Source organism: Helianthus annuus, chromosome 13, assembly GCF_002127325.2.
Source record: "Helianthus annuus cultivar XRQ/B chromosome 13, HanXRQr2.0-SUNRISE, whole genome shotgun sequence".
NCBI lineage: Eukaryota > Viridiplantae > Streptophyta > Magnoliopsida > Asterales > Asteraceae > Helianthus > Helianthus annuus.
The window spans coordinates 1,260,880-1,276,750 of record NC_035445.2 but is presented as its reverse complement, the minus strand read 5'-3'; the positions used below and the strand labels follow the sequence as shown (position 1 = coordinate 1,276,750).

Below are 15,871 nucleotides of genomic sequence, written 5' to 3'. Positions count from 1 at the left end.
TTTCGATATTGTTAATATCTAAAGTGTTACAGAATGTAAAGTCGGTTAGTTTTGATCGAGATGAAGAATGAAGAGACATTTTGTTGACATGCTCCTCGTCAATTTGAGTCATATTGTTGGTTGTAAGAAGGAATCATGGACCAAATAAACGATTTATAGACGAACTTCGTAAATTTTGGCTTGCTGGCACTGGCCCGTGGGCCATGGGAGTGGAAATATAAAAGGGAAATGGGATGATACGATAATTTCTTTTCTTTGGTGCTTTTCTAGTGGTCAAAGTCAACCAGTCAAAAAAACATTCATTTGATCTTGACACTAATTCCAAATAATTAACTAGAATAAACTGTCAAAATGGTCTCTAAGGTTTGGTCACTTTTCCCACTTTAGTCTAAAACTTGAACTTTTTGAATTTGGGTCCATGTGGTTTCAATTTTGTTGCCATTTTCATCCAAAATCAAAATCTGGTCAGATTTTTCAGTTAACAAACATCCAGTTTTTTTTTGCTTTTTCCTCTCTTTTAATGAAAAGCAAAAAGATCGTTTAACGTTTTATTATAACAAATTAAAAAAATCTGACTATTTTGCCCTTCATTAAAAGGGAGGAAAAAGACAAAAAAAAAAAAAAAAAACTGGATGTTAACTGAAAAATCTGACCAAATTTTGTTTTTGAATGAAAATGACAATAAAATTGAAACCACAGGGACCCAGATTTAAAAGGTTTGTCTTTTGGACTAAAGTGGCAAAAGTGACCACCAAACCTCAGGGACCATTTTGACAGTTTACTCTAGTTAACTATTTATCAAAAAAATAACGTTAAAGATATCGGATAGTAACATATGTCATTTTTGGCTCTAAAGAGGTTACCTCTTTAAAATTTGACATGCGAGACCGTCGAGCGAGTGCATTTAATGAACTAGGAGCATCCACATACGAGGAATGTAACACTGATTGGATGAGAGAGGCACGCTTGTCGAAGAAAGAAATCCATGGTCATGGACGGAAAAAAGAAGAAAACGTGGGGGGGGGGGGAGAACTCGTCTATGAAGGATGGTTCACACGTCCTTATTTTGTCTTGCGTGGCTTCATTCGCTAAGCATGCCATTGGGGATGCTCTAAGAATGTGCTGAACTATGAATCTCATATTCGATTGTCGTTGGTACCAAAATTTATCCGATGCTTTGAACTCCATTTGGTGTTAATGGTTTGGCCTATGGATTAAAATGATGGACTCAAATTGTTGAGATTGTTTTATTGAATTGATGTGTGTAAAGATAAATTTATAGGTTGACATCTAACGGTGTTATCAACTTAATTTAGTTCCTAATATAAATATATCTTTTAAAAAAAATCAAAGTTAGTTGGTTACTAGGACATGTGTTGGTGCTTTGCTAAATTCTCCCTTGAATAAGAGAGGAGTTGTTATTTGGAGGTTGTAGCTGAGTCCACTCATTTTTGTTGACTTAGAATTTTGGGAGTCAATTTGCCGTCTAGAATGGGAGACCTATGTTTTCATTAATGTTTTAAAACCAATTAAATATGAAAAAAAAATTGTGGATGTAGCTAGGCATGAAAAATTCCGTACTGCATACCGGTACCGTATCTATGTCGTATTGATACCGTCTGAAAAATGTATAATACAATATACGATTTTAAATTTAGCCAGATTTCGATATTAGTATTGTACGGCACGGTACCGGATCGGTCTGATACCAGTATCAATCTCATACCTAGTTTTAGCTTATTATTATTATTATTATTATTATTATTATTATTTTGATATCTTGCGTAATTTTCATTCATACTTGCCAAGTTACATTAAAACAGAAGGTAGACGGGCAACAAGTTGCGCCGCCACCCTTTCTGAATTGCAAACCCTAATCTACCAAAGACAAAACCTCGCCCCCCTGAGGCTGAGCACTTGTTGTGGATGACCCGTTGGACCCTAGTCAGGAATTGGATAGCTTCTGGCGCTAGGGAGTCAAATGTGTCAAAGGCAAAAGGGACAAAAACATGTTGGTTCTCTGCACAAGCTTTAGTGTGCTTATCAACTTTCTTCGATTCTGCCTTTCTTGCTGCTTGTCCAGCTACAAACCCGTTTTCCCTTAAACCAACCAGAGGGGAAACCCCCGTTAGGTCCACACAAGCATGTTTCCCCCTAGCCCAACCAAAGACAAGCAGATCCGTTGGTCGCAGAGCAGATCTCCCTTCCATAGGGTCTATAAGGAAATTCACAAGATCCTCTTTTTTAGCCGAAATCTCAGCTCTTCACAGGATGTCTCACAAAACATCTCACACCCAGTCATACCGATATTTGAATTTTATTATGAATTATTTTATTATACCTTGAAAGTCTAGAACTTGGAAATCCTAAGTGGCCGTCAAAATGGGAAAATAAGTGGGTTCGGAGCTTTCTTTCCACATATTACAAAATTCAAACTACTTTTAACGTCAACTGTTATATGATATTGTATTAGAACTTTCCGGTATATAAGACTTGGCTTTTAAGTAGGACATATGTCCTGTTTCAAATTAAAATAACATGAATAAGTATGAACCTGTCCCAGCACATAATTGGGTTGGGTTGGGTTGAATCGGCGGCCCGCATCAAATGAGAACATATTGTGTAGCCCATTTACTAAATCCAATAAGCAACTACAAGTCCATGCATAAGATTCAAGATATGTGACATCCAAAAATGTAATGGCGTGGTCGGTTAAGCGTCACCAAAAATGTAATGGGGGCCGGCTGAGGCCCGGCTAGGACCGGCGCCGGTCCCCCACACCGCCCCCTGGGCTCGGCTCGGCATAACCGGCACCCCACAGCCGGGGAAGACGGGCCCATTTGAATACAACTAGCCGTTGTAACGGCTATTTTAATTAAAAAAAATTACTTTTTTGTGATAAAACAAGAGAGAAATAGAGAGAAACTGATTCAATCATTTTATTCCTCTGACAAATGCATCGTACATATAAACTAGTACAATAGAATCCCTAAAAGCCTAAAGCCCATAAACATTGGGTTGAGCCATAAAATGATTGCATTCATAACACTCCCCCTCAAACATTTTATATTATACACTATCAACATTATACATTGGAAGATATTGGCTCGGTTCTTCAGGACCGATATTAACTGACACTTCAGGATCAGTTATACTGCCTCATTAAAACCTTACTAAGAAAACCCAGTGGGACAAAACTTAGTTAAGGAAAAAGAGTACATGTATATTACTCCCCCTCAATTTTACATATAACTCTTAGTCTGTGGAATTCAATCTTCAGTAATAATCGCTTGACTTGATCTTTGATGTAGTTTTCTTTGCTTAGGCTTCTTTTGATTCAAGTTGCATTGTCTTTAAATAGTACAACTCAACTTCTTCTGATTCAGCTTGCACTGTCTTCAAATAGTACAATTCGGCTTCCTTTTATTGACTCTAGTCTTCACCTGTCTTAAATATGTTGAAATCATTGACTTCCATTAGTAACATATTTAGATTGATATTGAGCTTTGTGGGGGTCTAATAGATATCCTTCATTATCATAATCCGATAGTTATGACTCCATATTCTCTCATGAAAAATATAATGTCTCGAATCCCATATCATTTAATACGCTTTGTAATTATGCCTCGTTAAAAACCTTGCTAGGAAAAACCCAATGGGACAAAACCGTAGCAAAGAGAAAAAGAGTGCATTGCGCATTATACATAATTAACAACATGCTCCAGGATGATGTTAAGTCGGTACTTCAGTGTCTATAAGATAAACTGATGCTATATGTTGCTTCATCAAAAACCTTACTAAGAAAATCTAATAGAAAAACTTAGTAAAGGGAAAAAAAAGTGCAACATATTAAATTGGAACTGCAATCTTGCCAATACATCTATCAAGAACGCAATATCAGGTTTCGTCTTGTTTACAAGATACACCATTGTTCTGCTCGGAGTTAAGTATGGTACTTCTGGACCAATTATTTATCCATCCTCTTCTTAGGGACAATAAAATCCTTTCCATATGTCAAGCAATTCGACAACCATTAGCGTACTCAACAAATGAATTTTATCCATATAACATCTTATGGATGTAGTTTGATGGATGAGCAAAAATAGTACATATATATTCGAACTGCGATATACTAGAACTGTGGGTCGAGAATAACTACAATGTATAAAGATCTTTTCAGAATTTTCACTTTATAGTTTGACAGTTCCTTTCGATAGTGTACGACATCACTGTAAACTCCAATTATACTGAACACTAAGAGTGAAATCTTGATAAGTATATATAGCTCATTTTATCAAACATATACCCCCTCTTTTCAAAGTATCAACCAAGTCAATTATACCACATAGGACCAGTCCCTTTAAGATTTATATAACGCATATGGGGTTATTGTTAAATAATGATTTGAGCATTTTTAATCCTTCAAGGATTTTATGCAGATGTCATTTGTAATTGTCTCTTACATGTATACAGTGATGACATCCATAAGTTTTATTTGAAGTCATTCTGAGATTGCGAGGCCTCTTAAACATCTAAAGATTATCGCATCCACTACAGGGGTATACGTTTCCACATAATCAACTACTGGGATTTGGAAAAAAAATCTTTATGTTAAAAATCATGCCTTACATCGCAAAACTCACTCTTTACGTTTCTTTTTATTTAAAGATACCCATTTATAACCTACTGGTTTGACGTCTATGGGTGTTCGAACTGCTAGTTCGAAAACGTTTAGTTTATCGAGCGAATTTAATTTGCATTTAAGTCATCTAGCCATTTTGGCTATTTATGTGCGTACACTCTTGCATAGTTTCCATATACGTAATCTTTTTCGTCGATTACATCTATTGCTATAGCATATTCAAATATATCATTTTACACGTGTTTCATTATGGTTCCATATTATACTTTTTTTTGTACATAAATCGTTGAGATCTCATACTTGTTTGGTAACCGAGTCTCTTCTGGAACTCCATTATCCTATATCAGAATTTCACTATCTCCTCTAGGATTTTAACAATAACCTCTTTTAAGGTTTTCGTATGCAACCCTTTCTTGGGTTTCGTATACAACCACTTATGGGGTATTGTATTCTACCACTTCTAGCGTATCCTATGCAACCTCTTCTGGTTACACCAACTGTGTTACTATGCTCTTTTTGTATTTGTGGGTTTTGTCTTTTGGAACCGATTTGCCTCCCACATTTTCTTGATACGGTAATCATTTTGTGACTACTTTATTTCGAGCAGGTGAATTTAGTGCTGGTATACGTGACTTTTGCCAATCTATTTGTGTTTATGAATGCAGCTGGTATTTCATTTGCTATTATTTGAAAAGTCATGCTCATTTGGACTTCAAATTAACATTGACCACTTCTGGGGTCGAGATTTAATATGATGCATTCTCTATTTTGTTGTATTACCAGTCTTTTATTTTCCTTATCTTGTCTCCCCCTAAGACTGGAAATATTGGTTTGTTAAATGGATAGTCAGTATAGATGTTGTAAACATGTCCATTTTGGTATTTACATATATTGCATAACCAAAATAACTTTTGGTTCTCTTCTAGAGATCAATTGTTGTGGGGAGTATTTATGATTAGCAGTTGGTGTTGAATTGATTAGATAGTCAGTAAATATGAAAATTTATCTCGACTATATATTTCATATTGTTCCCAACAATGGTCTCTACATTTGTTTGTCAAGGTTCAACATTAAACAATGTCAAAGATCAACGTTTTATACTGTCGGGCAAAATCCCTTTTCAACTATATACACTTAAAAGCATGCTAAAATATGGATGCATCACTTAAGACCAATGAATATTTACATGGTCCACATATAAGTGGGATAGTTAGTAGGAATTTCTTTTTGGATGGCTGAAAGATTGATTCGCTAAGAAAATTCATTGCATACATAATAAGGGTTTTGGTAGCAAGGCTGTTAGATTACTTAGTAGTGCTAGTTAGCACTTTTAATTATTTGGCATATCGTGATGCTATGTTGATGACCTATTTAGTCATGTCATGTGGTAAACGTATAATTTTTCTAGTAACTTCTTGTTACTCACCATATTTGATTTAATGAAATATTGTGGATATTTCATATTTGGTATCATTTTTCTTTGACATCATTCCAAAGTGATGACTTTTTATCCAAAATAGTTGAAACTTAATAAATTTCTTCAAAATCAATAGTGTCTCTACCGAGACAACTACACCTGGTAAAAATATTTCTTGTGTTTTGTAATAGTGTTAATTGTGTTGTTGTATATCGGAAGTTTGCCATCTCAATTTATGATTGCTCTACTGGAGTTTCTAGATACACATATGTATAATGCATGCATTCACATGAGTATGTTAAGGGTTTTTTTTTCTTTTTCTTTTCTTTGTTAATCCACATTTGAAGCGAATGTTTATATTTCCCCTTCTCGTACCTGCCTCTTAGTGACTGACTCATATTAAGTTTGATTGAGCCATTGATATCATTTTTTTAATATTACCATGATCATCCACACGTGTGGCCTTTAGTATGGCCAAATAATCCTTTTTCTCCTCCGACGACATTAACCAATTATAACATTTACCTCAGGGAATGAGCTAGCACGTGTTAGTCAGATTGAATTGAAAGGTATATAAATATTAGCTTGATATTGTGATTTGCAATTTCAAAGATGTGATATAACCTCCGAGTATTTTGTGAAAACACATTTTCGGTATTGCTGCATTAGGAGCATGTCTTTAATTCAAAGTGACCATCGTTATATCTTTATATCAGTTTTTTTTTACATCGATCTACAAGGAACCTGAAATCCATCAATGTTACACAAACAAGTTTTGTTTGAAAATCTCACATGAACAAAGATCAACGTATGATTCGATTTCCTTTTCTTCTCCAATTTTCTATCAATGCTAACTTATTTGGTTTGGTATGAAATTATGAATATGAGATTGTGGAAGATTACCTCGAACCATATTGTTTTATTGAAAGTTGTTTTGTGGTACTAATGTTAATATATATCGTAGATGTTTCGACTCTCTTGAATTATAATTCATTTGGTATACTCTTTGAGGCACATTATCACTAGTCCACTTTCTTACTATTTTTCTTTTGGAATTTATTTGAATTTAGTAATAGTAATATAACTTAAATTCAATCAAATGTAACTTACGGAGGTGAATGGAATATTATTAATTGTAAAATATAATTGAAAAGTATTAATTGTGATATTATTTCTCATTAACCTCATTACAAAACGTTGTTTATTTGAATTTATGTTTCTTTATTCTTTTTAATTATTACTTAATTAGTTGAATAAAGAAAAGTATTAATTGTGATATTATTTCTCATTAACCTCATTATAAAACGTTATTTATTTGAATTGTGATATTATTTCTCATTAACCTCGTTACAAAACGTTATTTATTTGAATTTATGTTTCTTTATTCTTCTTAATTATTACTTAACATGAGATAACTTCATAATAAGACCAGTGTCGTTTCTATACTTATATAATAATAATAATAAATGTATTTTAACATATATAACTTATTCCCGTGCTATAACAGAGAAAAACAATGACTTCAAAAGATGGTTCATCATCTATCTATGTAGTTTGTTTAAGCTAAGATACCACTACCTATTTTTCATATATATATATATATATATATATATATATGTGTGAACTATTGACTATATTAATATCTATCAATATTTGTTTTGCAGCTATACAAAAACGATAAGAATAATCATACAACTAATATGTTGACAATGCATAGTAGTGTAACAAATTGAATGATCAAAAACTTACGATTCATTATAATTAACTAATTTACTTAACTAGCTTAAGACCAATTTATTTGTGCTAAATGCCACAACCTATAACATTGCGCAGTAAAAAATAAAATAATCATAATGATCGATAACAGATCTTACAATGTAAAGAACCAAAAAAAAATTAACATTATGATTTATTTACTTTAATGCGTTTATCAATTATATATAAAAATAGTTTTTAAAACCCAGTTGACAAAACACCATACTTTTCATGGATATATCATTTATTATTATTTTAACACTTTTGATATGTATTAATTCCTTTTTAATCTAGAAGTTTAAGAACTTAAAGATAAAAGTTTGAGCTTGAAACAACTTTTAAATTGATTGGGATAATTAATGACTTGGTTGAATTTTTGACCGAGTAAAACAGTTGCTGGGCTTTGACCATAACAACTCCTTGACCTACAATTCCACCAAATTCGGCCAACTAACAGATTCTAATGGGTTACGGTCATTTTCTCCGGAAACGATTTCCGGTTACCGGAAAAGATAATTCTTTTTTTTAAGACTACATCACATAATGTAAAAATAACACTTTCTACTTTATTTGTTCATCTACTACAAAAATTATATATGGATATTTGAGAGGGCTAATTTCTGGGTATATTAGCTTTGTATTCATCTTCTTTACTTTTAGTTTCTAATTTACATAATACTATTGGCTAGAAACTAAAAATCAATTTACAGAACCATACCGAATAATCTATATAATATGTACCTATATATGTATGATATACGTATTATGCAATAAATCACGGAAGTTGGTTCGATATGTTACCTCAGTTGTTGTATACGGCTCTTGATCGATATCCGATTCTCAGTCGGATGTGTTTATACGCACATCAATCCATCATTCATGAATTCTGCCACCGTCGGGTTCTCAAACACGGCGATCATGTTTCCGAATGCGACCGGTGACGTGGTTCGGTGGCCATGGTCAAGATGGTTCGGGTTGGGTTATTGAAATCATGACAAATCAGAAGGGTGGAAAGATAAAGAAAATGAATGGAAATTCGGTTACAAAACTAAGGAATTTGGAGAGCGTCGTGCTGATAACGTGTGATAAAACAAGAGAGAAATAGAGAGAAACTGATTCAATCATTTTATTCATCTGACATATGCATCGTATATATAAACTAGTACAATAGAATCCCTAAAAGCCTAAAGCCCATAAACATTGGGTTGAGCCATAAAATGATTGCATTCATAACATTTTTCAATTTAAATAAATACCTTTATCTCATCCATTTTTATACAATTCTCTCATATTCTTCTCCAATTCTCTTCCTTTTTTTATAAAAAACACTCCATATTTTTTATACAATTTGCTCTAATCATGAATCCATTCAACCCAAACAACCCCAACCCAAACAACCCCAACCCGAATAATCCCAATCCGAACCAACCTAATTTTTTTTCGACTCCCGCTTACACTCCGACTATGGATCCTTCGTGGGGGGCTTCGCAATTTCCGTTTTCGGGTTTCCAACAAACACCCAACGCCTTCTCACAAATGTCTCAACTTCAACAAATGCAACAATACCAAGCACTCCAACAAATCCTGCAACGCAACACGTTTGAACAACTCCAATCGCAACCGCCAACTTCCCAACCGCAACCCCCGGTTCAACTTGACGATGATGATGAAGAAGTCGTCCCCGAATCGCCAACGCAAGAGCTCAAGCGCAAAAAAAACAAGGGGAAGGGAAAGAAGGTTGAAAACGTACCCGAAACCGCGCCAAAAAGCGGTTCGAGAGCAAAGGGGAGACCTTGGACGAAAGTAGAGGAGGAGGCGCTAGCAATGGCGTTTGTTAAGTCCTCTACTTGCCCGATAATCGGTATGAACCAAAGTTTTAATTTAAATTTTAAAACATTTATTTTTTATTTTTACTAATGCAATATTTTTTAAAATTTAGGAAACAACCAAACGGGTAGTAGTTTTTGGAAGGCGACAACGGATAGATTTAACACGATTACGGAGCATGGTCCGGCTCGTGATGTCGAATCCGTCTCGGGCAAGTGGCGTAAAATGAGCAAGGTCATCGATAACTTTAACGGGATTTATAACCAAATTTACACTTCCCCTCCTAGCGGGAGTAACGACGAGGACATTCTTAACCTTGCTATCGCCAAGTGGGACTCTCAAAATTCAACGCTTTTCCCGCACTTCCGAGCATGGAACGTTGCAAGGAAAAACAAAAATGGAAGCCGGTTCCAAATGAGGTCGCAATGGCCAAACGGACTAAAACTTCCGAGTCCGGAAGTTATAGTGCGGGAGGCTCCACCGCTCGTTGTCAAATCGACATAAACGACGACCCGGAAGATGACGAGGATGTGTTGCCCGTTCACGAGTCGGAACGTCCCACCGGGAGGGACAAAGCAAAAAAAGACGCGGCCGGAAAGCGAAAAGGGGCCGGCTCGAGTGGAGGTAGCGGCTCGAGTGGAGGTGGGGGCTCGAAGGCATCGTCGAAAATGGACGACTTGATAAACGAATTCCGTTCGTTCAAAGAGTTCGCGGCCGAAAAATATACTCACAAGAAAACCGTATCGGCCGACTATGCTCGAGCGGAGGATTTTAGGATTATGAGGTTGGATCTCGACTCGATTCCGGAGGATGAACGCGAGGTTTATCGGAGGATGAAAGAATAGGTGAAAAAAAATGGACGTCGTAGGTTGTCTAGTTTTTAATCGTATCGTATCGTAATTTTTTTTTTCGTTTTTTATGTTTTTCGTTTTTTATGTTTTTCGTTTTTAGGATTACTAATTTTTATTTTTAGGAATTGTAATTTTTTTAATGTTATGAAATGATTTTATTTAGGTTGTTTTATTTTGTAATTTTTAATGTTTTTAAAGTTTTTATTAAATTAACAAAAAAAACATAGAAAATTATAAAATAAAAGGTGGGGTAGGCTCATCCTCCACCCCCCTCAAAATGCATGGAGGTCCATCCTCCATAAGTTGGTGATGTGACGCCTACGTAACGGCCCATCCTCATGGGGATGAGCCTCCCCATACCCTTTAGTCTAATAGAGATTAGAATTCGAAGCCATTCTAAAATAATGTAATTGATAACCGCTAGTCGATATACTAAAATCGTACATCAATTTTTAATTATTTGAATATGGTTATGAAGTTTTTGGTTTTGTTGACACATTCGAAAGCGTTGGGAAAAGGATTTTTTTTTTTTTTTTTTTTTTTTTTTGTCATTTTCCATTGTGACATTTTTTCTTTTGTGTTTCACAAACTGGATTTTAAAAGATGATTTAGGATTTGACTTGGTTAATTTTTCGTATTGACAAGGAAAACTAACAATCAGTATACTTCAGTGGCGGAGCTTTACCAAAAGTTTCGAGGGGGCGTAAAGTGATACGACCCAATTTTTTTTCGTATCGTTATGTTTCGGGTCGGGTCGGCTATTGATTCGAGTCAGGTCAAATAATAATAGTTCCAAATAAAACTAAAAAAATCCATTCATTCAAATGACCCGTTCTTACAAAACTACCCATAACAAACTTTACTTTAATTTGTGTATTGTATAATATTTAGAATATACAAAGTGGTAACAAACTTTACTTTATTGTATAAATATTTAGGAAAAATAATTGGGGGGAGGCGATCCTATATAATTTTTAAAATTTTCGGACGAAAAATCGAAACCTATACACTTCTAACCGAAACATTAGGGTGGGCGGGTGCACCCCCGAGCACCAACTAACCTTCGCCACTGGTATACTTGAAAGTGTTTTTTCTCACTAAAAACTCACTGCAACTCTAATATGTGTGGTTGTATCTTTTTAAGAAATAGTATATAAGACATGTGTCTCATCGTGTTTTCACGTTTTAAAAAATACAAAGAAAGGTCCCGATTTAAGAAATAGTAAGTTCAACCTTTGCTTGTATTTACATATCTAAGTTTGTTTCTATGCACGATCAATAAAAGCTAAATTCCAATGAGCTCGAGTCGAGCTTAAGGCAAGCTTAATGTGTGTGGTTTTTAAAGTAAACCGCTATTGGAGATGATGAGTTAGCCATGTAATCGTGATTGATTGATTAAATGAATATCTAAAATAAGTTTGGAACAGAAGACAATTTGATTATTAGACAAAACTATCTATGATAATAATAATAATCCAAAGTAAACATTAATATCACTCTAAATCACCTCAAAACCTAATTTCTTTCGCAATTAACAAACTCTCCCCCATACTACACAAACAAATTAGTCTTTTATTTCACGTAAATCCTGAAACTTAACCCAAAACTCTTCTCTTACATGCCCATAGAACCAAACCACTTATTTCCATGGTTGGTGGTGTTTGTAGTTAACCGGAAAACCCTCCCATCCGCCATCCGGTTCCTGTCGTTTCCCTCCAACAACCGAACCCGACGAGCCACCACTGTTTCCTCCGTTCATCATAAGCCCCAAGTTCAAACCCATGTTCTGTTGCAACAGCCCGGCCCCAGTTGGACCAAGATACGGACCACCAGCCATGTTCATAACAAAAGGTGCTGCAAATTGAGGTGCAATAGGGACCCCTCTTGGATCTATCATATACCGTGTGGGTGCACCCAGTGGTCTGTATGGAGAAGAGTAATAATACATTGATGGACTGGGTGCAAAACCACTTCCATTAGGGTGTGGGCCGTTATCCTTGTGGTTCACCTCAACTTGGGTACCGAACAGTGAAATAACGGGTTTTTGATGATCCAACGAAGCAGCATTATTCATATTGGAATTCAAATCAAAGTTCTTCATTGAAGACTGTTTTGATGATGTCGATGATGATGACGAACATGACTGAGACATATTTTGGCTCATATTAAGATCCAAATGCAACCTCGTTGATTTCCACGGGCTTGCATCTACACTAGATTCTTCCCCAGACGGAAGTCCAGATACGATCACGTCTTTATCGTCATTGTCATCAGCAACATTCAGATCGATATCAAGACAAACTGACCGTTGTTTCGAGTTACTGTGGGTCCCAGACAATGAGGACTCAGGTTTTTCTTCAGAACAAAACTCCTCATTCAAATCAAACCCGGAGAACCCTCTTTCAGACTCTTGAGCCACCTCGGAAACTTGAGATGTTGCAATATCACATTTACGATCCGAACCCTCAATAGGTTCAGTTTCTTGACCTTTTATTGACGGTTCAGAGATCTGTGAACCAGTTTGTGAACCAGTTCCTGAACCATCCTCACTTTGACAACCAACGTGCTTCTTTGCATCATCACCCCCACCGTCACTTTCTATCGACTCAGTTTTTACAGCGGGCTCCACAACATTATCAACGCCAGGTGGATCACCGGGATTCGTGGTTGCAGGGTCCATCGCGTCTTCTTTATCTGCTTGTTGAACCGTATCGACCTTAATGTTTTCTTCTTCATCATCATGTGCAACTTTGGTTTCTTGCATCTGCATACGAATTCATTATGTTTGTTCAGTTGTTAACTTTTTAATGCTGCATTATTAATAATAGCACGTGAAAAAAAAAGGTTATTTAAGATTATCAGTTCATACACATAATTGCTCTTGATATTTAGGTTAGGTCACATACTTTATGGTTTCTGACATCATGACAACAAAATAAATGATTTAGAATATCATTAAAGTGGTAGGATAAGAGACATAGATGTGTTAGTATGCCTACCTACCAAATTTACAACTACCTAAATGAACCAAGAAAGAAACTAATAATAGTAAGTTAACTACCTGAACACCAATCTTCAAGCCTAACCATTGCTCAAATATTGAAAACAATCAAATTACATTGTTTTCATTCAAGAAAGCTCGAACATGCACATCCATGTTCCGTTAGCTACAAGTTATAGTCATATGTGTTGTTTTTAACTGGCCGACAGTTCTTTTTATCAGATACAATGCCTAAGTCACTAGTGAGTGTAATCCTCAATACCATTGGCGAAGCCACGCACCCCCCCCCCAAAAAAAAATTTTTTTTTCCCGAAATATGCAAAGGAGCTGAGCCCGAGCTCGACCATGCTCGAGCTCAATTAACTTATGAGAGCTCGAGTTCGGCTCGTTTATTATTAATTAAATAATATATAAATAAAAATAATATAAATAATAGACTCGTTTAGGCTCATGAGCTCGTGTACTAAACAAGCTTATTTTTAGGTTCTGGCCAGGCTCGTCAACAAGTTTAAATAAGCTCTATTAAGCAATCATTTAATCTATACAATTAAAGAGAATGATCGCAGGAGAGATATTAGGCATCTCTAAGTGATTGCCTCAAATCTCTCCTGCAATCATTCTCTTTAATTGTATAGATTAAAGAGAATGATTGCAGGAGAGATTTGAGGCAATCATTTAGAGATGCCTAATAAGCTCGACTCGGCTCGTTTACTAGAAAAACTTTAAATAAAAGGTAAATGTTATTAAATATCAATAAAAACTAATATTATACTAAGGATCGACGAGCATGACGAGCTTCTTATGTAAGGCTCGAGCTCGGGCTCAATAATAAACAACTTTATTTTAGGCTCAAGCTCGACTTGGGCTTGATAAGGCTCGGCTCGTTTCAAGCTTTTTCTCGAGCCGATCTAGAGTAGCTCGCGAGCCGCTCGGCTTGTTTGCACCCTTACTTAGAAGCATATATTCTGAATATGAAGAAAGACTAACTTCTTATCATGTTCATATAATAAAAACCTAATATTAAATAAATTAAAAAAAACAGATTAGAGTTTATTAACTGGAGCAAAATATACCATAGAAGCAACTTTCCTGATGATCAAGCCAATATCATAGTGCAAATTCTGAAACCCTAAATTTACAGCAAACTCATAAAACTCAAAACAAATATTTAATTAAACTTTTTTCAATCAATTTCAATTAGCAAAGTAACTGAAAGTCTGAAACCCTAATCTCCCTATGATACAAAAGGGGAAAGTGTGAAAGCAAAACACACATACAAACACATAAAACATTCTCAATTTCTTATAAATTACTGGTAATATGATGCAGTAAACAGTGCAATTAACACCTGATCAATCAATCAAAAGCGCAAAAACAGATTCAAGAAAGTCGTATGAATCGGTAAAAGAAGTGAATTCATTACCTCTTATGGAAATAACGAAATCAGACCGGAAGAATTGCAGGATTTAAACAGACATTGCGGAGAAAGCACAGCGAAAGTTCTGAATTCAACAGCGTTGACGACGGTGTGTCTCTCTCTAAGGCTTGGTTTCTCTCTCTAGAAATAGAAAAAGAAGGTGAATGAAAGAAAGGAGCATATAGAATCTGGTCTGTGTGTTTGGAAACCCTCTCACGCGTGTGTGTGTGTGTGGGTTTTTCTCGAATCAAAGAGGGACAGACAGCCAGCAAACGATGCTTCCGTTTGGATAATACTACACTAAGCTACCCTTTAACTTTTGGATTTCTTTAGATTCCAAGCATAATTCTTTTTAGGCTAAATTACACTTTTCATCCTTTATTTTTGTAGCGGGTTGTAATGAATAACATTTAACTTCAATAATTATACTCACAGTTCTTTATTTAAAAACCTGTTGCATTCTTCATCCTTTACCACTAACCAGGTTGAAATTTTAGGTTAAATTAGATCATGTGCACCTCATGTGAGGGCATTTATGTAATTTTACCCTCTATCCCTCTCTCTTCAATAAACCAACAAATTACCAAATCTAGCCACCCCTGTCACTCCCCCACATCGATTTGATAAAAAAAACCCCACAACAAACACTCTGAAACGGTGGAGGTGGTGGCGGTAGATCCGGTGGAGGTGGTTGCAGATCCGGCGTGGTGACGGGGAGGTGACGGGGAAGAGGGGGTGTGCGATGGAGTAGGATTTGGCTTCGCTACGGCTGATTACACCAGATTGTTGCCCAAACACCGTTTGAAAACCCCCACACAAAACCCATCTTTCATCAGACGATGGCGGCGTCGGCAAGTTCTTGATGGCGGCGTAGAAAGTACAAATCACCGTCATCACCACACCCGTTTCACCTTCATCTGAAATCTTCACAGTAAGCAGATCCTATTTGCCTTTCCTTGTT

General features: G+C 35.8%; 1 protein-coding gene across 1 annotated transcript; it reads right to left on the bottom strand.

Annotated features, from left to right (window-relative positions):
• Positions 1-11,905: 11,905 nt before the first annotated feature.
• LOC110897332 lies at positions 11,906-15,192 on the bottom strand. The gene is made up of 2 exons (XM_022144093.2): positions 14,917-15,192; positions 11,906-13,256 (listed from the first exon to the last, which is right to left on the bottom strand). Exon 2 carries the CDS (start codon positions 13,254-13,256, stop codon positions 12,132-12,134), a length of 1,125 nt encoding a protein of 374 aa, XP_021999785.1. The 5' UTR covers positions 14,917-15,192; the 3' UTR covers positions 11,906-12,131.
• Positions 15,193-15,871: the final 679 nt, after the last annotated feature.